The sequence below is a fragment of the Equus caballus genome, chromosome 14 (genome assembly GCF_041296265.1).
Source record: "Equus caballus isolate H_3958 breed thoroughbred chromosome 14, TB-T2T, whole genome shotgun sequence".
NCBI lineage: Eukaryota > Metazoa > Chordata > Mammalia > Perissodactyla > Equidae > Equus > Equus caballus.
The window spans coordinates 106995822-107019728 of NC_091697.1; the positions used below are offsets into that span (position 1 = coordinate 106995822).

At 38.9% G+C, this 23907-nt stretch overlaps 1 protein-coding gene across 3 annotated transcripts in view; it reads right to left on the reverse strand.

Annotated features, from left to right (window-relative positions):
* FCHO2 (FCH and mu domain containing endocytic adaptor 2) overlaps positions 1 to 23907 on the reverse strand; it is a 115456-nt gene that overhangs the window by 56812 nt on the left and 34737 nt on the right. For 2 of the 3 annotated variants that reach the window (XM_070233488.1, XM_070233487.1), the window contains exons 6-10: positions 23015 to 23119; positions 17410 to 17508; positions 16358 to 16454; positions 4212 to 4256; positions 2216 to 2288 (exon numbers count right to left, since the gene is read on the reverse strand). In XM_070233488.1, the coding sequence (XP_070089589.1) occupies positions 2216 to 2288; positions 4212 to 4256; positions 16358 to 16454; positions 17410 to 17508; positions 23015 to 23119 (419 nt within the window). The remainder of the gene's footprint in view (positions 1 to 2215; positions 2289 to 4211; positions 4257 to 16357; positions 16455 to 17409; positions 17509 to 23014; positions 23120 to 23907) is intronic. The other variant, XM_070233489.1, reaches the window with a different exon arrangement.

A 23907-nucleotide genomic window follows, 5' to 3' on the forward strand; every position in this document is an offset into this window, starting at 1 on the left:
CATACATTATAAAAATATTTTAATTTTAGGCCATTATTCTTTACAATATCTTTCCTGACACATGAATTGGCTACAGTTAAAAATTTTACTCACAAATCAATTGTTTAGACTTCAATATGTATTTCCAATGTTATAAAGAGAGATTAGGTTCCATCCTCTTCATAAATGCTCAAAAAAGACACTTGCAGAAGAGACAGTAATTATAGATATAAATCGCTTTGCAATTCGTCTTAATTTGTTAATCAAATAAAACTTGAAGGGGGAAGAAAGGGACATTCAGAATGGTAGAAACTCTGAGAAACTCAGATGATAAGAATATAATGAGCTAGGAGGCAAGCGCACCCACAGTGCACACTGTTCTCTTCCCATGTTGAAAATATAAGCACCTATGAGAGTGCGAACTGCTGCAGCCACTACGGAAAACAATACAGAGGTTCCTCAAAAAATTAGGAATAGATCTACCATATGGTCCAGCTATTCCACTCCTGGGTATTTATCCAAAGAACATGAAAACACGAATGCGTAAAGATACATGCACCCCTATGTTCATGGTAGCATTATTCACAGTAGTCAAGACTTGGAAGCAACCTAGGTGCCCATCAAGAGACGAATGGATAAAGAAGATGTGGTGTATATACACAATGGAACACTACTCAGCCAAAAGAAATGGTGAAATCCGGCCATTTGTGACAACATGGATGGACCTTTGGGTATTATGCTAAGTTAAATAAGTCACAGAAAGAAAGTCAAATACCCTATGATCTCATTCCTCAGTAGAAGATAAAAACAACAAAAAATAATCACATACAGACAGAGATTGGATTGGTGGTTACCAGAGGGGGAGGGGGGAGGGAGGAGGGCGAAAAGGGTGATTAGGCACATGTGTGGTGATGGACTGTAATCAGTCTTTGGGTGGTGAACATGATGTAATCTACACAGAATTCGAAATATATAATGATGTACACCTGAAGGTTACATAATGTTATAAACCAATGTTACCGCAATGAAAAAAGAAAATATAAGCTCGCACCAAAACATTAAATCTCGCGAGAGTTCTGCTGATTATGCTAGAGAAGTAGCCACTTTAAATGAATTTTCAGCCAATGTTACTGGGTCGACAAATCACTCAAGACTTTTGATTAGCGTCTTTTCGGTCTAAATGGGTTGGGTAGTTACAGAAAGAAAGATTCCTTTAATTCCAGTTTGTCGCTGGTTAATCTCAGCTCAATGATTCACAACCCCAGGCAGCTATCAGGAATCACACAGGCTGCTTAAAACAAACAAAAACTATGCTGGGGCCTTGTGCCCCAAGAATCTGGTCTAATTGCTCTGAGGTGGGGCCTGGCACAGATGTATTCACTATAATTTCCCAGGTAGTCCTAAAGTGTAGCCAAGGTAGAAAACTTCACTTAGCAAATACTACTTGAATTTCTTATGTGCTAATTATATATTCTCTGCATACTAATTCCTTATTTTTAAAAAAAGGTAAATTGGACTTATACTCCATCCACCACCTAAAAATGACAACCTGGTATGTTTAAAACATGTTACAGCTTATTTTCTCCCCCATTTAACATTTTCCATTTATATTTACATGTATGCTATGTGCCTATATGCTTAACTGTCCAGAAGGATTTTCACAAAATTGTTCACCATGGATTTTTCTTACACATTAAGACATAGAAGAATTTTTAGTTCTCTCTCCATTTTTAATTTTTTAAAAAACACATGCATCATTTTATAAAATAACAGTATCTTCAAAGTTTCAATTTCAAGACACTAAAGTTTCCATCTTAAAATTTTAAAATAATATGAAAAGTTAATTTAATTTTTTTTTTGGTGAGGAAGATTGGCCCTGAGCTAACATCTGTGGTAAGCTTCCTCTATTTTATGTGGGATGCCACCACAGCATTGGCCATGAGCAGTGTATAGGTCTGTGCCCAGGATCCAAACCTGCACACACCAAGCTCCCGAAGCAGAGAGTGTGAACCCAACCACTATGCCACCAGGCCAGCCCTGAAAAGTTAATATTTTTAACTAAAACCAGAGGAGCTGACAAACATATTTAGAAAAGTTTGTGTTTTTCACACCTTAGACATAAAAACACTTTGAGTTATTTCCAAAAGAATTTTTTCTTTTTGAATTCAAAACAATAGTCTTATTCTTAATTGCTTACAACAACCAAAAAGATTTTAACAATATTTAATATACTTACACGGACTCTGCATCCTTTTCCTTTTTAATTATTCCTGGCAAACCAAAAGTCTTTCTTTTCCTTGGTTTTATACCTTAAAATAAATGCATATTGTTATAGAAACATAACTGTTCCTGATAAACATACTGAACTTATGAATGAATCTTATATCTGACACATAATTTGCTCATAACTGTGGATAGCAAATTTGGATGAAAGAAATAAAAGTATGAACTGCTAAATTCTAATATGTAAATCACAGTCACAGTCTGTTCAGACGTTTCTTATGTTAGCGTAACACAGCCTATTATTCACCAAAAGGCTCCACAACGCTCTCTCTTCTTCTCCTAAGTCTTCCCTAAATCCGCTCAAGCAAGAAGCATGTACAGGCATCTTAAAACGTAAAGAAAGCACATTATTCACTGTATTAGATTTTGTTATAAATGTCAGTCAAATCACCTTCCCTGTCTAGAGGGTCACAAAATATAAACGTGCTGTTCCAAATAAAAAGATAACACAACAGATCCATTAACACTATACTATGGTATTCTTTTGTCCATATGTCTAACATAAACAATGTTATAAATCAATTCCACCATAAATGAGGAACAAATATCATCTGTTTTGCTAATATGCCAGTTCTTCCTCCTCTTCTTACACGACAAATTATTTTTAATTTTTTAAATTGTTTAACTTTTATTTAGGTATTTTTGTTGAGGAAGACCGGCCCTGAGCTAACATCTATTGCCAATCTTCCTCTTTGTTCTTGACAAAGATTGTCACTGAGCTAGTATCTGTGCCAATCTATGTCTATTTTATGTGGGATGCTGCCACAGTGTGGCTTGACAAGCAGTGCTGGGTCCGCACCCATGATCCAAACCTGTGAACCCCAGGCTGCGGAAGTGGAGCTCACAAACTTAACCACTATGCCACCAGGCTGGCCCCAAATTATTTTTTAAAGGTCAGTCATGCTATTAATTGTTGATAGAACCCAGCACTTAAAGCTTAGCTGCTTATGCTTCGAGAATTCAAGAATATCTAAGCTAACTTCTCATCTTACAGATGAGGAGACTCAAGGGTAGTTTTGTTTTTGGTTTTTTTAAGTCAGTGTTACAGAACCAGTAAATACTACAGCCAGGATTCGAATCCAGGTGTCTTAGAATGTACTTGCTTTCATGCAAAACTAGCTCCCTGAACCATACATTTGTATAGCATGTTATAATATTTTTTAAATCAAATATATTTTCATTCTCACAAAGTAGGTATTATTTATTATTCACATTTTACAATAAAGCAAGCTGAAGTACAGAGAACTCAAATAACTATTGTTCTCAAACAGCTAGTACCTATAGAAAGTCTAGGCCCCAGAGCTCCTAACTGTTCCAATAATAACCTTACACACAACAGCAAACCATTTCTCCAAATTTTTACACAGCTCTTGGAAAAAACAGAAGATTGCTTTCAAATTATTTCTCATAGCTCGCAGAGGGAGATATACAAAACATGACAAAAACAGCAGTTATTTTTCCTACTATGGGTTTCATACTGCGGAAAGGTCAATTTAAACAGGAAGGGTGATGGACCCTTTCTCCAAGTAAAACCCTCACCCATTCTGAATGACGGCAATATGAACATTAAAGGAGAGCCTCATTAGCTCCTGAAATGTTACCCACTGTAGAACAGGCGTACACATTAATGCGTAGTGATTAGTTTCATATTTATGACACTAAAATGTTTAAAACTGGATGTCAATGGAGAAAAATCTCGATATATATTCGAAAACATATGTTATATTTAATTTTTTAAAATATACATTCTAACACACTCATATTCCTTTGGACACACCTACTGTTTATTCGTTAGGTAAAGATCAGTACCTGCAAGCCTTCAAACCACATTCAGATTTTTTACATCACTCTACAGACATCCTGGCACCAATGGAGAGCAGCCCCTCTTTACTTGTTCAATAAACACAAGACATTACCTAGTTGCCACACATCACAACTAGTCAACTTACCTTCAACTGCACTAGCAGGGTCACATTCTTCAAATTCAATGAGGCCTAAAAAATACATATGTATGAACAAGTGCTATTGGAAGAAAAAGCTGGTAGAAAACAATCAGATCAGATCTGATTACAACACATCTTTGTAATTGTTTTGAACTGTGTTCCAGTGTTACCTGATAGTGTTAATTAAAATAGCAGCACTAATTTAAAAAATCAAACAATCCTAACAGTGGAAAAAATTTAAGACTAGCCTATTACGATGATCACAATTTACCGAAAACCCTTTATATCTGATACCACAAAACTGGAGACACAGAGACCTGACACGTAGCTTCTGCTTTCAAGGGCCTGCAGTACAGTTGATGGAAAATAAGCAAAGTTAGTGACAGCTGCTGAATCCTCGGCTGTCTCACGGAAAGGACAGGGAACCAATATAGTAAACACTACTAGAACGTAAGCTTGGGACCTTGTCTGTCTCGTTCACCGCTGTGAACTGGCAAATAATCGGTCCTTAATGAATATGCGCTAAACAAATAAACGAATTAATGACATACTAGCTAAGGGATGACACTGGGATGACAACCCAGCCCTCTCTAACTGTATGGCAAGTCAAGGAACCTGAACTGCAGTGTGCAGGCAACGGGAAGAGTTTTCCCATGAGGTCACACACACACCCCTGCAACGGGTTTTACAGGAAAATTAATTTAGCACTGGTATCAGTGACAGACTGCACAGAGCGAGGTGATGAAATGGAAATCAGTTAGAAAACAAGTGAAATAGCCCTGAAATGACAGGTCTGCTGATATTAGCCTTAAATGCCATAAAATACAGTATATTTCATTTAAGTGAAATACGAAATTCTTTAGGTAGTGAAGAAAGCAGCAAAAGCATGAATCACTCTTCTATTAAAATATATGCAAAGCTAAATATCAGACCAAAGAATTATCTTTCATTAAATTGTCATTTTAGCCCTGTTTTATAATATATAAATTTATGCAAGTCCAGCATTTTTGTGAAATAATTTTTAATGTATTAATGGTAATTGGTACAACTTACCATATCAAGAAATTTAAAAATAGAGCTTGAAGTAAAGAGTAGATAAGACAGGATTTTATTACTAGTTCTTCTGAGACATTAAACTTAACTATAACTATATACAAATTCGTCATCTTCCATTACGAAAGAAAACCAGTGATTAACAAGAAAGATTTCTTTAAAAGTAGGAACATCAAAAAATTTTGGCTAAAATGTCCTTCTTCTGGATCCCAAATCTAAGATTTACTTCTTCAGTTCTAATTTCTTAACATTTAATGATAAGCAGAATAAAACAGTCATAAAAGTTTCAATTATTTATTTAATCAATTATTTGATTATTTCACAATTATTTAACAACATCTCCCTTACTAGGGCATTCTTATGATATATAACATATGACTAAAAATTATACATATATTCACCACTTTCACCCAAAAAGCCTTAAGACGTCAGAAAAAGGGCGAATTAAAAGTTTAAGAACTTCAAGTCCACTGTGCAAATCCAGAAGCTGAGAATTCATTCAACGAAAGTGGAATGAACTTGCTCTCAGAAGCCTTCAGAGGCCCACGTTAACAGTTTACAAAGAGACAAGAAGTGAAAGAGCAACAAAGGCATAGAATTTTAGTGTGTGCATCTTGATAACTAGCAACTTTGTACGTGGTGAAAAAATTACGAAGAATGAAAACTCTCTACCTGAATTACCAAGTGCTCATTATGTATCATTAGCTTTGTCACTTACTAATAAAGCTTGAAAGACGAGACCTGCCTGTCAAATAAATATGAGAAAGGGTCTACCAAAAAAAAAGACAACCAGAAATGTGCTTAATCAAAAATTCTCCTACAGCTACAAAGCACATATTTTGTGCCCAGTAGCTATTTACAGAATCTCCGATACTCAGGCTGTGGGCATATTCTAGAGAGGAAAAAAACCACCAATACCCAAAAAAAAGCATTATTTATAAATATTTAAAAATATAGTATCTAAAAAGACTTTTATAACATCATCTTAGCAAATAGGATACATATGCTTTTAAGATCTTTGGACGCCTTCATTATGTAAATATATGAAAATAGTAAATGAAATAGTAAATAGCATATGAAAACAGTAAAGCCATCCCTAACTCTGTAAGAATCAGTCCCTCAAACAAAATTCTACATTTTTCTCACTAAATCATTTTCTTATACCAGACATATCTTGACTGCTTTTCTATCTTTCCTAAACATCCTCTTAAAATCCATTTGAAATAGGAAAATGTCCAATAAAAATATTCAAAATGACATTTTTGAAGTATAAGATGCCAAGTCCTTTCAAATTGTTAACTATATATTAAAGATTTTAAACTGAGTACCATCTGCACATAAGCTTTGCTATTAAAGATAGAAATATTAACAGTTTCTGGTGTAATAAAACTAATTATACCCTTTAAAAACATTAAATCATGCATGAAGAAGATTTTTTCAAACGGCAGACGCTCCACGCCTGCTTCACACGGGAAGGCTTGCGTGCCTGGCTCAGTGCCAGCTGGCCGCTCAGCTGGACATTGCCGCACATTCCCACCCCCTCCGTACATGTCACTTCTGAGCTGCTGCCCCAGTAGAAAGTTTATTCAGCATCTCCCTCCAATGCAGTCCACTGCCCATCATTCTGCTGTTTAATCATAAGACAAGTTACTTTTTCTGACAGTACCAAAGCCAGAGTGAGAGTCAGAAAGAATAGTCTGCTACAACTGGAATTTCAACTGTTTCAGGCTCAATTAATTCTGTTGTCAAAATAAATAACTGCTCTTAGCGCTGAGATTTTATGCTGGGCCACAAGGGCAATTTAGTTTGTATGAAAGCAAATAAGCCCACTGTGGCTCTGTCTCCTGATGCTCTTTGACACATTCTCCAAAAACGCCATCATGACTTCAATTAAAGGCAGAAGAGAGCAGAGGCAGACCTCCAGGAGGCCAACGACCCAAAGCAGAACAACCCTCATACACGACGCCTGAACCATCAGGTAGGAGTAAATCACTGCACCAAAACAAGATCAGCAACCTAAAGAATTCATCCAAATTTAATTTGGATCAAAAGTTTTAACAAATGTTACAAAAAGAAAGACAATTCATTTAACAGTAATCTTTAATCACTACAAGTATTCTGTGGGATGAGGTACAGCATTAAAAAAACGTAAAATATTTAATTAATGGTTTCCATCATTTTGGAATCAATTCTAAATCTCAGGCCACCAATACGGCAAATTTGCAACTCTTGTCTAGTTCAAAACTGGCCTCAATGACCCCGTGGCATAGTGGTTAAGTTTGGGACACTCTGCTTCGGTGGCCCAGGTTCATGGGTTTGGATCCTGAGCACAGACCTACACCACTTGTCAGCCATGCTGAGGCAGTGACCCACATATAAAACAGAGGAAGACTGTCACAGATGTTAGCTCAGGGCTAATCTTGCTCAAGCGAAAAAAAAAAAAAGGGAAGATTGGCAATGGATGTTAGCTCAGGGCAAGTCTTCCTCATCAAAAAAAAGAAGAGATAAGACTGGCCTCAAAACTCAAGCAAGAAGTCTGGGTTACACAAATTGAGCATACTTCTGCATGCGCCCAACTAAAACCACTTGGTTCTAATTAGAAGCCAAAATAAAACATACAAACATGCCCAGACCCCAAAGTCTAGTAAAAAGAATGGGGAAAATGACAGCACATGGGGAGGTCCACAGCACCACACAGACACAGGGGAGGAGGAAGGAGGGAGAGAGAGGTGTGTGTGTGACACAGACAGGGAAGGAGGAGGGAGGGAGAGAGAGGTGTGTGTGAGACACAGACAGGGAAGGAGGAGGGAGGGAGAGAGAGGTGTGTGTGAGACACAGACAGGGAAGGAGGAGGGAGGGAGAGAGAGGTGTGTGTGTGACACAGACACAGGGAAGGAGGAGGGAGGGAGAGAGGTGTGTGTGTGACACAGACACAGGGGAGGAGGAGGGAGGGAGAGAGAGGTGTGTGTGTGACACAGACACGGAAGGAGGAGGGAGGGAGAGAGAGGTGTGTGTGTGACACAGACACAGGGAAGGAGGAGGGAGGGAGAGAGAGGTGTGTGTGTGACACAGACACAGGAGGAGGAGGGAGGGGAGGGAGAGAGGTGTGTGTGTGACACAGACAGAGGGGAGGAGGAGGGAGGGAGGGAGAGAGGTGTGTGTGAGACACAGACAGGGAAGGAGGAGGGAGGGGGAGAGAGGTGTGTGTGTGACACAGACACAGGAGGAGGAGGGAGGGGAGGGAGAGAGGTGTGTGTGTGATACAGACAGAGGGGAGGAGGAGGGAGGGAGGGAGAGAGGTGTGTGTGAGACACAGACACAGGGGAGGAGGAGGGAGGGAGAGAGGGAGAGGTGTGTGTGTGACACAGACACGGGGGGGGAGAGGGAGAGAGAGGTGTGTGTGTGACACAGACACAGGGGAGGAGGAGGGAGGGAGAGAGGTGTGTGTGTGACACAGACACGGGGGGGGGGAGAGGGAGAGAGAGGTGTGTGTGTGACACAGACACAGGGGAGGAGGAGGGGGGAGGGAGAGAGAGGTGTGTGTGTGACTCATGACCATGGGAGTCAATGACCGCATTCTCGAGCTTGCTCCTGGGCTTCTGGAACGCAACACAGCCACATTCCTAGGCGCTTGGGATGATGAATCAGGCAAGCTTACACAAAAAAAAGCACCGAACTCCAGCTCGTGGTGACGTGCAGAGGGCATGGAGGCTCAAGTTCTGGTGCTGCCACGTGCTGGCTGGCTGGTTATCCTGGACTAGTTAGGCACTCTTTCTGAACCACGTGCTGGCTGGCTGGTTATCCTGGACCAGCTAGTCACTCTTTCTGAACCTAGGTCCTAACATTTTTATGAATGATATGGAGGGTAACAATAACACCTTCTCTGCCATACTTGTTTTCTCTCTCCACACACACCCATAGGCACACACAGTTTTCTTGTCTCACTTGCTACATCATTTGAAAGTAAGCTGCAACATGGATGCCACTTCACTTCAGGAGTATTCATTTTGATAAAGGGCTTGTAGAGTTGCCTCGCTTCCGTAGTTCCAAATCCCAACACCGGGCTCAATCTCCTAGTGCAGAGCCTCACGATCAGTCACCTGGAGGGCCCATTAAACCACAAACTGCTGGGCTCCACCCCCAGAGTCTCCTATTGGAAAGGTCTAGGCTGGTGCTCAGGAATCTGCATTTTTTTGGTACCAAGGACCCACCCTAGACCAATGAAATCAGAATTTCTGAGACAACACACTGTCCACACCCTAAAAAAAAAAAAAGGAAAAGAAGAGAAATGAAAAGGACAGTGAAAACAATTTCCAGGCATGATTCCCACATATACCCAAGGCTTGAGAACTAGTGATGAGGCAAACTTAGGAACCATGGTCTTAAATCAAAGGACGGGATTTTAACCATGAAATTCCAGTCACTATAAAACCTTCCAAATCTTCACCCAGTTCTCCAAACACGGAAGCTTAGCCCTGAAACATAATCTCCTCCTACATCCAGGACCTGACACTGCCTCCCTCCCCTGAGACTCGGCCATGTCTTCACCCTCCGAGATCCTGATAAAACTTGGGGCAACTATACCCAGCTCACGGTAACCTCTCTCCTCTGGAACGTCCCTTCTCGCACACGGTGCAGAAGCTGTGTTTACACTGCAGGACCTGGTCTCCCTGACCCTATTACCAGAACCAGCTTCTTTCTCCTAGAAATTTGGAAAGGGACAAAAACCTGGGTTACTTCTGAGCTATGGCTGCAACTAAGGAGGAAGCAAAAATACAGAGAAATTACTTGGAGGTCACCTTATGTCAGGTGCCTCGAAAAGCAAAGAAAACCATCCTGCAAAGAAAAAAGTAAAGCCGTAGAAAGGCAGAGTTCAAATGAAGGAAAAGTGACTCCTAGCGTTCCTGCAGGTTTGGGTTTCCCACTGCAGCCCGGCTAGATTCCTGACTTTGGATCCTTGGGATACCTCAGTTTCTGTCCAATAAATTTCCTTTTAGGTTCAAATTGGCTTGAGGTAGCTTCTTTCACACCCTGCAAGAATAACTAAACCCCTGTCCTTGTTATTATGCACATATAAAAACCATAATCAGCTTACTTTATTTTTTTACTTCTATTTTGTTGCCAGTGTTTATACACTTAACATTTTTAATGGCTACTTCAGATTAATGAGCTAAGCTTTCCTTAAACCAAGTCTGCTCAAAACAGTTTAATGTGTACTTCCCAAGTTAGGACTATTAATGTGGGGCTCAGTTACTGTGCTGTCACAAGCTGCACATGCAGCTGGCACACGACATCACATTAAACGATTTCTGAACCCAGGAAGAACAGCAGAATCAGCGTTTGAATAAAAGCTTACGTGTTGTTACGAGTTACACAATTCTACTGGATTGGGAAATACATGCAACTACTACACCACCCAAGAAATGTATTCTCCAACACAGGGTAGGCAAGTGTGTCCTACAGAGTCAGACAGGAAATACTGTAGGCTCTAGGGACCATAAGGTCTGTTACAACTACTGATCTCTGCCATCGGGTGCAAAGCAGCCACAGACTATACATAAACAAGGAACTGTGCTCTGTTCAAAGAAACTTTTAGGGACACTGAAATCTGAATTTTATAATTTTATGTATCACAAAACGCTACTCTTCCTTTGATTTTTTTTTCCCTCAATCATTTAAAAATATAAACCCATTCTTTGCTTGTAGGCCTCCCAATAACAGGCAGAGCTAAATTTGGCTCACTGGCCATAGTTTGCCAACTCCTGCTCTAGAAGATATAAGAGGATCATTATCAGGTGGAATCTATGTGCCCAGGGCAGAGATCAGCACCTCCGCCCTGGGTGGCCGGGACAAGAGGTGAGGTGGCCTCCATCACAGGGTCAAGCCTGTCTCTTGTTTTTTTGAGGGCTCCCTTCCTTTACTCCCCTATTCATGCTAATCCACATTATCCTCTTCCTACTCCCGTCCATTGTTCTTTCCTCTTCCTCTGGTCACTCTCCCTTGCATCCAATAGAAAAACCAGGTAATCTCAGTGTATCTGGTATGGTTTGTGGATCTTTGGCTCTTCTTAGCTATTTTAAATTTTGCTTTCTACACAAGAGTTTGTTTCTCTGATTTAAAAAACCTTTACTGTGGAGTGGTAGGAGGCTCTATGTATAGGTATGACATTATTCCAAATCCTTAAGAGGTCTAGAAAGATGATCACAAGATTTTTTTTTTTTTTTTTGAGGAAGATTAGCCCTGAGCTAACATCCGTGCCCATCTTCCTCTACTTTCTATGTGGGATGCCTACCACAGCGTGGCTTGCCAAGTGGTGCCATGTCCGCACCGGGGATCCGCACCAGCGAAACCCAGGCCGCTCAAGCAGAACGTGTGCACTTAACCGCTGTGCCACTGGGCCAGCCCCCAGATCACAAGATTTTATATTTTTCAATTATTTGCTTTACCCTATACTTTAAAATAATATACCTAATGTAGAAGCTAAAATACTCTAAATATCTAAACTAATCAATTAATTTCATTCAGGCAGTGTGACCACAGGAATCGCATTTTCCCCCTTTTCTTTGTGGCTGATTGTTTTTTATGTCTACCTTTCTCAGGCTTCTTCTATTTGTATCTTTAAACACAGTGCCTGGAAGTCCTCCAATGGAAGCTATAAACCTATATTACCATATAATGAAAATACAGATAAGTTTTTCAACAAAACCTGTTATTTAAACATATTACACACTAGCCTACAAACTTTTCATTTTAAGTTATTTATCCTGCTTCTTACAAATGGAACCTTGCTTTACTTTTATGAATTATAAATAGCATACAGTAAAATTAGCAGAAAGACCGTAAAACAGAAAACTCCAAAAATATGGATTTTAATCTCCTTTGGCAACTAAAATACATGAGAATGGTAGGAATAATAGGATAATGTCATTAGAACATGAAAAGATATTCAAAATTGGAAAACACCTGTTTATTCATGATCCTTTCAAACCACAGGTGCTTTGATATTCAAAGCATCCACTTACAGTGACTCAAATTCCAGAAGAGCCAGGCAGTACTACACTTAAAAAGTAACGACAAAAATTTTTGGAAGTTCCTCAAAAAAATAAAAATAGAACTACCATATGATCCAGCTATTCCACTTCTGGGTCTTTATCTGAAGGAAACAAAATCACTATCCTGAAAAGACGTCTGCCCCCCATGCTCACTACATTATTTCCAACAGTCAAGACATGGAAACAACCTAGTGTCCACTGACAGATGAACGGATAACGAAAATGTGGTGTGTATATATAACAAAATGTTATCGGCATAAAAAAGAAGGAAATCCCGTCATTTGAAACAACATGGATGGAGCTTGAAGGCATTATGATAAGTGAGAGAAGGTAGAGAAAGACAAATACTGGATGGCTTCACTTATATGCTGACTCCAAAAAAAAATCAAACTCACAGACACAAAGAGCAGATGGTGGTTGCCAGAGGGGCTGGGGGTGGGGTGAGTGAAATAGGCAAAGGTGGGCAAAATCTACAAGCTTCTTATCATAAGGTCAGTCAGTCCTGGAGATGCACTGTACTACATATTGGAAAGCTGCGAAGAGAGTAGTTCTTCAAAGTTCTTACCACAAGAAAAAAAAATTGTGACTATATGTGGGGATGAAGGTTAAGTAAACTTCCTTTGGTAGTCACTTTGCAGTATATACATATATCAAATTATTATGCTGCACACCTGAAACTAACACAATGATATAGCAATCATATCTCAATAAAGAAAGTAATGACAAAAACTTTCAGTACATACAATAAGTAGTATAAAACAGTCTCAATGAATAGGAGAAAAATTTTAATGCTAAGTGTTTGATTTACACAGAAGAATTAAAGACAAATTTAGAGGTTATATCTTTCAACAGATAATTGACTAAAGAAAAAAAGAGTCATTTTTCAGCACAAGAAAAATAAACTTTCAGGTACACAAAGTTTTTAAAGAACTGGGTCTCCTGTTTTCTTTTTGAAATGTATATTTCAGAGGACTAAAACTAGTTTAGGAAGCAACTCATCCACCAGAGGGGGCCTTACAAAACAGGAGAAATAAAATGTTACCAGCAATCAGTAGTACATACAATTGAGGGTTAGAATACACCTTACAAAACAAAATGTTTTAAGTCCACGAATTGCATAAGTCCACGAATTGCATACGATCACACACAAAATTATGACTGCGTTATTTTTCTGAGAAACCCAACATTTTCATCACTGCAATGGGCCCCCAGACTCATTTGTTCAGGTATCCATAAGCTGGACAAATATATATGAAAGAACTGTAACTAGTCACCCACAGCAAGTCAATGAGAGAAATACTACTGACCCCTTCCACTCCACCACACACCACTTTTTTTTTTTTTTAAGTCAGTTCCAGGACCCCTTTTTTCTGAGAGTCAGTCACCTATATATACAATGTCAACAGTCACCCTGAAACAGTCACCTAATTCTAGGAAAGCCCATTCATCGCAATTCTTGGCCCCTCTTACCTCTTACCATTTAGCTACAGGAATTGTCTACATGTCTTAGTACATCTTCAGGCCAATAAACTTACATTTATAAAGAAACAATATCCATTAATAGCTACCTATTAATCAGGAATGTATTGATTTTTGAAAATAACATTTATCATTATCTCTTGTCAACCTCACAACAACCTCATGCGGTAGGTACTATTACTCTACCCACTTTACAGATGAGGGCACTGAGGCTTAAAGGTCTCAGTGCTGGTGACGAGCAGACCACAAACTGCAGGGCTAAGAACTGTGCTGTACCACAGAGAAGAAAATAATGGAAATTCTGTGAGAAAATTACAGATTCACATACAATTGTAAAAAATACAGGGAGATCCCTTGTATACTCTGTGCGGTTTCCTACAATGATGACATTTTGCAAAACTACAACATAATGTCACAAACAGGATGCTGCTAATGATATAATTTCCCAATCTTATTCAGAGTTCCGTCTCAGGCATTTTTAACCAGCCAATACATCCTCGCTTTTATTCTATCAACATTTCTAAATGCTCTACACAAAAACTGTATTTGTTCCCCAATTGTTTTTACTCTCTTAACTGGTCTTCACTCATAACTTGATCTCTATACAAGGAATTTTAGGGTTTCACACTATTCTGTAGTTACATATCCCATATACAGTTATCTCATATGGTTCACATATATCTCATAGTCACAAATATGTGTAGCTCATACATAGTTACATATCTCATTCTCCCTATATGTGTAAACTTACTTAGTTCTAGTCTAACTTCTCCAGAGCATGGGTCTTGAGGTCAAGACTCCTGGAATCTAACCCCAGCTCTGCCACGCACTAGCTTAGGCAGGTCACTTAACCTCCCAACACTTCCCTCATCTGTAACATGGGGATAGCAGCACTACTTCAAAGAGCTGCTGAAGAGCAAAGTGTTCTTGCAAAGTGGTTGGCACAGTCCACAACACAAAGCCAGTGGTCACTAAACTCTAACCATAATTATTAACTATTCCCTCACCAAGACTTTTCTAACAGCAAATCCATCCATTCCAACCTCCTTAAACATCCTAACCTCACCACTATACACCCATTTGCTCATTCATTCAACAAAAATGTATGTTTACACATAAAGAGGATAAACAGATAATCAAAAACAGAACTGTTTTTCACAAGTGTATAATTATTAAAATTTAAGGTAAATAGCAACAGTGCTCCAAAAAAAAGTATAGTTAAAGTTCTCCGGCACTTTTGATGGAGGAAGTAACACGTGCCTGGTCTTTCAGAGTTTATTCATTCGACAAATAGGAAGCTGTGGGGTCAGAAAGGAGTGGCATATAGCATCTACTAGAGTAAGGACATAAGGGCGACTAAGGTACCAAGGGAAAAAGGGGCATGTATGGGAAAGAGCAAGCAGTTCAGGTCGGCTGCAGTGAAGGGTAGGAGAAAAGGAATAATGGAAAGTAAGGCTGAAGACTGGTCAGGGCCACATCCTGAAAGTCCAGAGTCTAAACTTCACTCTGTCTATGATAAAAAGTCAAGAATTTACGAGTAGAGTAGTTGTAAGTTTATAATTGTACAGTCAAAGCACGAACATGCTGGAACACGTGAAACGGCTGAGAGAAGGAATCTCACGGTGCCAGTCTCTAGGAACCTGCTGCCGTAATTACTCAGGTAGGTTAGAAAAGGCACGGCAAAAAGGTCTGAAGGGAAAAATACTAACAACTGAATCAATACGATTTGAAACAACAAAGTGTGGGAAGAGAAGGAAGTAAATATAATTTAGGTTTCAAGCCTTAGTTCTGTGAACTGCACTGAAGAAAAATGGCTCCCAGACTTCTCTACAAATCACTCGTCCATTTTCCTGAATTCCAAACCCATATTTTAACTTCTTTATTAGACTGAATTATTTTTACCTATGGAATGAAACAAATATCTTGCAAGAACATGGTATAGTAATAAATAGATTCAAGAAATCTGGAAGACTGCTAAGAATGCTGAGCAGGAGAAGGGAATGGCTACTTATGACATTTGACATATCACGACATGCTGATTGAAAGTGAGATTCAGGACGCCCGTAACCACTTGTTCATGCAACAGGAACCAGGGTCCCGCTGTTCATCCTCCCTCTGGTATATCCCCAGTGTCTAAAACAGTGCCTGGACTACTGCTAGCACTCAATAAACGGATCTGTTGAATACATATTTGAACGAGAAAAGGAAAACATTATTAAGTTTTAAGAAAGGTTCTCCATTGGCCTCAATGATCTGGGCACTCAACATTCTCTCCCACTTTTTCTCTTATTAAAAAGGCCTTCTCTTGCTACTTCTACTTTTGAAAATATAAAGAAACTGCAATATATGAATTTAGTAAAAGTTACAATAACCATTTTAAGTAATACTAAATTATTAACCACTAAATGTCAAAACAAAAATCTTAATTGATCCTGAGACACGAAGAGATTTTACACAGATTTTTAGCTATCTCCTGAGCTCCACTATGCAGTTTGGAATTTAAAGGCAAACACATTTGCTACTGGAGGGAAATGTGAACATGTCCCCTTGCAGAGTTTAGCATCTTACCAGGTCTTTCCTTCCCAGTGCCTTTTGACTCAGCAAATTTTTGTATCAAGCTTTCAACTGTAGTGTTAGTCATGTTATTTATAAATTCTTCGTGGACCTATTAAAATGAGATAAAGATAAATTTTTTTCTTTTCCCATAAATATTCTTATCTGTATTTCGGACAACACTTCCACAAAGCAATTAAAATTCATTACACCAAAATACGTATTTTTTGACCCAGAGCCTTTGAGAACTTTCACTTACCTAATATGCTCTGTTACCTAACTTACAGTGTTAGTAGATGTGTGGGTACCAACCTCTGCTTACATGAACCCCTTAAGACATGGCCTCATGGCCTTAGAAGTGAGGCAGTTTCCTGTTCGCATCTTTGAGTGTTTTAGAGACATAATTCTTACGATAAATAAACTCATATGGACAATCACAATAGTTTTAGATCTTTAATAACAAAGAATAATAGACTTCATCTTTCTTTACTGTATTTCTTTTTCTTTTTGCTAAGAAAGACCCACCCTAAGCTAACATCCGCTGCCAATCTCCCTCTTTTTGTATGTGACCTGCCACCACAGCACAGCCACGGATAAGTAGTGTAGGACCACACCAGGGGAACTGAATCCAGGCCACCGAAGCTGAGCGTGCCAAACTTAACCACTAGGCCACAGGGGCTGGCCCTCTACTGTATTTCAATGTACCCCAAATTGTCACCATTAATCCTCTTTCATAGTTTTGGAAAATTTCTAAGCACAAGTTCTATAACTTACTGAAGCAGCTATTCTAAATTTGAAAATAGTAAAACTTTAAAAAAAACATTCAAAAATTGGTAACTTCAGAATTTTAATGTAAAGAGGACTGAGCATAGTTAATTTTAAAAATTAATTTGAATTATTATCTTTGGTGCAAAACAATAAAAAATCCAGTTTATTTTATATTTAATACATGTAAATACACACTCTTTATCTAAGATAATTCAGTATCACGTTAGTTTTGGATTTTTAAAGAGTCATAAATGAACATAAAATTTTTATGAATCGTTTCAACAAAAGTAAACACTCACCTGGCCTATCTGTAAATGAATTTCCTTTATAGCATTTGACAGGGATCCTATAATTTCCTTTATGTGAATGAGATGAGTTTCTTCAATATCTTGAAATTTCTGGGTAGCAAATACAAAAAGTTATATGTATGTAAAAATATATCTACACACACATACAAACATCTATTCTGAACTCATTGAGAAAACAACTTTTTGTTATGCCATTTCTCAGGCAAATATGAACTTTTTCAGAGTCTGAAGACACACAAATTAAAATCTATACTCATGATCAGAAAATCAGAAGGAGATCCAAAAGAGAATCGTGTCACAAAAGCCAAGGGAGAAGCGTTTCCAAAACTGGAAAACAATTAGTTGGTAGAGCAAAAACTAGAATTTACTTCCGAAGACTTTACAATCTAGCCCATGGACTCTCAAAATGTCTTTCCAACTCTTGAACTGTTAATGCACAGTCTCCAAAAGAGGTCGTCTGCGGTCAGAGGAGCTGGGACAGCCTGTCCACGCTCGCAGCAGCAATCTGCGGAAAGGCAGGCTGCATCAGACCCCTGGGGAGGTTTTCGGGCTGGAGAATACAGATCCACTACCTGGGGAACGGGGGTGGGGGCGGAGAGAACGCTGTTTGGAAAACATTTCCAGGTTATGTTGATATTTATTCCCGAGGAAGAAAACCAATGCTAGACTTGGCTTCACAATAAACATATTAACAACTCTCAGAAATACTGAAATAACATAACTTGTATCACTCTATGCAACCCAATGTTTCCCAACTTTCCGTGAATGCACAACCCTTTTGGTTTTTCTTCTTCTCTGAGTTATCTATTAATATCTCACAGAACAAAAATATTCCTCAAAACAGGATTTCGGAAATGCTGAACTAGCCATTTTCAAACAAAATATGTTTGTCATCTCCACTGCACAAACCTGATTACCCATTTTGTTGCCAAATTAAATCAGTTCTAAGGCGGAGGCCTAAACGCCTCGTTATTTTCCTCTGGTTAATTTATCAAACTAAATTCCCTCACCCCATATTTAATGTACAACTTTCTTCAGCACTGACTTACATGATCAGGAATCACCAAGCCAAATGATCATATCCACATTTGTGTAAAAGGTCTGGACTTTTTTTAAAAAATCACTAATGGCAAAACTACAGTTTTGGCAGTAATGCAACAATAATCCAAAAACTTAAATCAATTTTACTCATGAGCAATGGCAGAGTTAAAATAGAGTGCTTGTCTTGACTAATTTTGGCCAAGTCAATGAGAATACCAATACCGTAAGATATTGACTTACTCTTAAGAAATGAGGAATATTCAGCAGGAGCATAATTCTATTTTGTGTTCATATTATAAGAAGTCATCCTCAGCTTAAATTTCTGCAATTTAATGATCAAGATATTTTCTGATAGACAGGTACACCCAAATCCAGGAAAGCTTGGTGAGACAGCCACTAATTTCATATGGGTGACCCCTAATTCTAAGAAAACTATGCCTTCTTTTCATTCCCTTTGTAAACAGCTACACTGAACAGAGTAGATCCTTCATTATGAAGAAATATCTTGAAGCATGAAGCCACATAGAACCTCAAAGTACGATTCAGATACAATTTTCAAACTGTGCTGATTTTTTTGGCAACAGAACACTGCTAAATATCACAATTCCTCAAAATTAGTGACTACTAAGTTCAGAGCAGTTCAGCAATAGAAACAGAGCCTCAAGTGTGTGAATATAAAGGAATGAACTATCTTGAACAAATAAGACTTCTCCTCCTCCCAATTTCAAATTCATTGTGTTCCTATGTATTGTTACATTAGTAAAAAACAATTTTGTCAGCCAACAGAGATATATAAAAGCAATCCAATTCTAAAAATCCTTAATCTGAGGGCACTGCTTAAGCAAATCTCAGTTTCCTTCAGCTGGCCATCTAACCGTTTAAAGTAACCAAAATCTCCATTTGTTTCAAGGGTTTCAAGCGTCGTTAAGGGACAGTGGCGAAGAGCATGAGCAGAGAGAGGGTCACAATGTCAATCACGCTTACCCTCAACCCAAATGAAAACCTAAATCACACACACTCCAAGTAAATTCTAACCTCTTTCACCCCAGAGACTCAATTTCTTTTCCAACTAGTAAATATAGGTCCTGCCACCCAAATTTGATTCTCACTAGACTGACAGCCCCCTTTTCCCACTGGGATTAGGTCAACCTGCTTGGCCCGGAACAGAAGGAAAGCGGAGATGTAAAAGAATTCTGTTCATTTCTAAATAACCCAAATTAAAGTCTAGTGTCTATTAAGAAACAAGAGGTAACCTGTTCTGCAGTCACGTGTGTGTGACAGAGACAGAGAAGGAACACAGAAGAGAACGCACACACACGGGCGTGGTACACCAACCCCTTTTAACTAAAAGCAGCATGGCTGTACATCTGCTCCAATAAGTTAACATTCCTATCTTAGAAATGGCAAGATAAACAAAAGACCAATTTGAAAAAAAAATGTAATGTGGAAGCAGAAAGAGAGGAGGGGGAAGATGAGTGCTGAAAATTCTTTAAGAATATTTTTATAACATGATAGAAACACACAAAAAACCCTGACACTAGCAAATTCTAATGCCTGCTTTTTTAATTAAATAATTGAAAGGCAAACATTTTCATTGATAGAAAGTAATTACTTGATGCAAAATTAACAAACCAACCATAAGTGCCTTATAAACGAGTGTGTCTAAGGATTTAGAAGAGAAGGACACTTGCTGGAGTCTACAGTGGCTCTGGCTGCCCCTCTTGCTGGAGCCAGAGCCTCAGCACACGGCTAACCAAAGCCTCCTTGAAACAGGGTCACTTCCCAGCTGCCAGGACATCGCTCTTCCCAGTTTTCTTCCTTCTCTGGCTTCTCCTACTTGGGTTTCAGTGTCTCTTCTTCAACCAACTGTCAATGAGGAGTCTCTCAGAGCTTGGCCCTTTCTTCCCCACAATCTACCCAAAGATGATGCCATCACGGCTCTGTGTGCTGACAAGCCCCTATTTTATACAGGCTCATAATTCTTTATTCAAAACCTCTGGGACCAGCTGCTTTGGAATTCAAACATTTTAGATTATTTAAATAAAGATAATATAGTGTTGTTGCCACATATTTCATAATACTATCAGCAGGACCTGCAGTGGCATCTGTTTATCAAACACATCAATATTTCTAAAGGAAAACAGTATATTCAGTATAAGTAGGATAAATAAAGACTATAAATAGCCACACATCAACTCAGGCCAAGTTTTGCTACCAAATAAGTTATAGAAAAAACTCGGCTTTCAGAGCTTTTAGAATTCAGAACTGTGGATAAGGGACTGTGAACATTATGTCCAGCCCAGATTACTTGGATCCTCCAAAACCACCCATCTGATGTCTCCACTTAGGTATAAGCAGCTCAAAATTAACATGTTCAAAACTACACATCTGATCTCCTTCCAACCCCTCAAACTAACAGTTCTTCACCTCGTCTTTCCCATTCATCTCTCTCCACAGACTTACAGGCCCAAACCTGGAAGAGCTCGCCATCTCCCTTAGAACTCCCCTGCCATCTCCAGATGCTTTCACTTTTCTCCTTCTCCAAGACCACCACACTGGCCCTCATCCTTCTCACCTACCGTAGTGCCTTCCAAACGATAATCCATTCTTCACAAAACTGCCAGAATTATGCTTTAAAATGCAGATCAGATCATGTCATATCCCTGCACACAACCCTTCAGCATCTTCCAACTGCTCTTAGAAGAAAACCTAAACCCATACCAAAGGCTGGTCCATGCCTACCTGTTTAACCTCGCTTCTCACCACCATCTCTCCTTACTCAGTTGTAGCCAACATTTTTTACTTTCTAGAATGTGACAACTCTTTGAGACCTCTGGGTCTTCACACCCATGATCCCCAATGCCTAAAACACTCTTGTTCCAGAATAAGTCTCTTACTTATTCTTCAAGTCTATTTTAAATGTCACTTCTCCAAAAAGGCCTTTTCCAACCCCTTAATCCAAATTAGGTCACCCCTACTATTCTATCTCATGGAAGCCTGTTCTTTTCCATTGTAACACTTGTAATAATTCTTTGTATTGAACTTTGTACTGAACTTTGTATTGAAGCATATACAATGTCTGCCTCCCTCCTCTATACTGTACAGTGCACCTAGAGCACAGAGCTATTTGTCTTATTTATATAGACATTGTATACACCCAGCATCTAGCACAATGCTGACAACGTGGTAAGTAAAGACAAATGCATGTGTACCTGCACACAAGCATGCAAGCATGCAAGCCTTTTAGTTTCTTTTTTTTTTAAAGATTGGCACCTGAGCTAACAACTGCTGCCAATCTGTTTTTTTCCCCCTGCTTTTTCTCCCTAAATCCCCCCAGTACATAGTTGTATATTTCAGTTGTGGGTCCTTCTAGTTGTGGTATGTGCGACGCTGCCTCAGCGTGGCCTAATGAGTGGTGCCATGTCCGCACCCAGGATCTGAACTGGCGACCCTGGGCCACCAAAACTGAACGCACGAGCTTAACCACTCAGCCACCGGGCCGGCCCCAAGCCTGTTGGTTTCTGAAAGGTGACTCATTCACCACTCCAAGTGAGAAGACTCGCTAGAGTCCAAAAGGTCAGACTCCTAAAGTCCTCCTTCAGTGACTGAGCACCTTCCGGGAGCTGCGAACTCTGTGAAGTGCTGAGAAATAGCAGCAAATGCATAAATTCTTGCTCTCATAGAACTGACATTTTAATGGGAGAAGACAGACAATAAAAAATACGGGTAGAAGCGCTGGTGTGCTTTACTAAGTTTCCAGCCCTCAGACACGATGATTAAGAACAATGCTCTAGAGGAGTTTCCTCTGCCAGCTTCAGTACCAGAGCAACGACAATGTAGAAGAGCTCAGGCAACCCACGAGGAACGAGTACCAGGATAACCAATAAAGCCTGCTACTGTCAGCCACTAAGATCTGGGGGTTCTCTGTGACCTCAGCATACCCAACCCATCCTGATGCAGTAAAAAAAATGCATGTATGTTACATGATGACAGATGCTAAGGAGAAAAACAAAACCAGAAAAGAGGACAAGAGGGTGGCGGTGGAGGTTCTAGGTATGATTCATAAAAGGCATCCATGTTAAACCTAGGCCTTTAATTAAGGCTCTAAGAGCATTAAATTGGATATAATTTACCCCAAGCTTACAGGGACAGACATCTCTTTATTGTCTGACTTCCCTCACTAAAATGGAAGTTCTGTGAGAGCAGGGATTCTTGACTTTCTGTTAACTGCTGTACCCCCAGCACTGAGTCATTTCCAGATTTCTCCTTAAGCAGAAGTCAATTCCAAAATCCATACATAAGGCTAACGGCCAGCACTGTCTTCCTCTTGCCCAGTTCTCCTTGAACAGTCCCTGCTGACCTATCTGAGTAACCCTCTGTGAGACTGTAATCATCACATCTTCGTCCTCAATCTCCAAAACAAGATGAAGAGTTTTTAAAACAGCATTATTAGAACGCTGAGACTGTGCATTTTAACATTTCTAATACTGGAAAATTACTTTTATCAGTAAACACAAATATCTTATATCAGATTTAAAGCCAGAAAAATACCAACCTGAGCTGTTTCTGTCATTTTCTGTTCAAAATCAGCTTTTGCTAATGCATATTTTTCCACATAGAGTTTATAGGTATCTGTGGCTTTCTTAGATTTAACAGCTGCCTATAACAAAACAGAAACATTTTGAACTACGCAATGATCTTTTTTTTTTCCCTAATATAAGTTAACATGAAATAACAATTTAAATGCATTTTAAGGGATGGGGCCTATGTTGAGTTCAATACGACATAAACTTTAATACCTTTTTTCAAGTCCTCCTTAGCAATACCTTTTGTTACAATCACACAATAATGCAGAAATTAAACACTGAGTGTTTCCAACTGATGGAATGTGCTTTGAAAAGTTAAAATATTCTCATTTAATAACCCAGAGTAAGATCATATAATTACATTATAATGGTACAGTGTTACTAAGAATTCAATGAACAAAAATGTGACAATACCATCAGAATATGTTTGACACTCCTCTCTACACCTGTGTCTTCCTTCCTCCCACAACAAGGTATACAGATTCCAAGTCTGATTAATGACTATAAAGCTGGTTCAACGGTCAAGAAGATTAGTTTTCCTTGATATTTCTTAGTTTCCATTACGCTCCAGCAAATCTATAAATTTGATTTCAATCACTGCATATTTTTTCAAGATTTCTATTTTTACAAAATTGTTACATTATTATAGTTCTAGTTTTATCAAAATTACTTATTGAATAAAAATTTAATATATTAAATATTAGGTAGTGATGAATATGAAGATAAATTATATTATATAGGGATCTTGTCCTCAAGGACTTCATAAAAGAAGTGTAATGTATAGACACACAGCTAGAAACTGGTAGAAAGTAACAAAGCCAAAAAAGGAAAGATAAATTCTATGAAAGATAGACATCCAAGA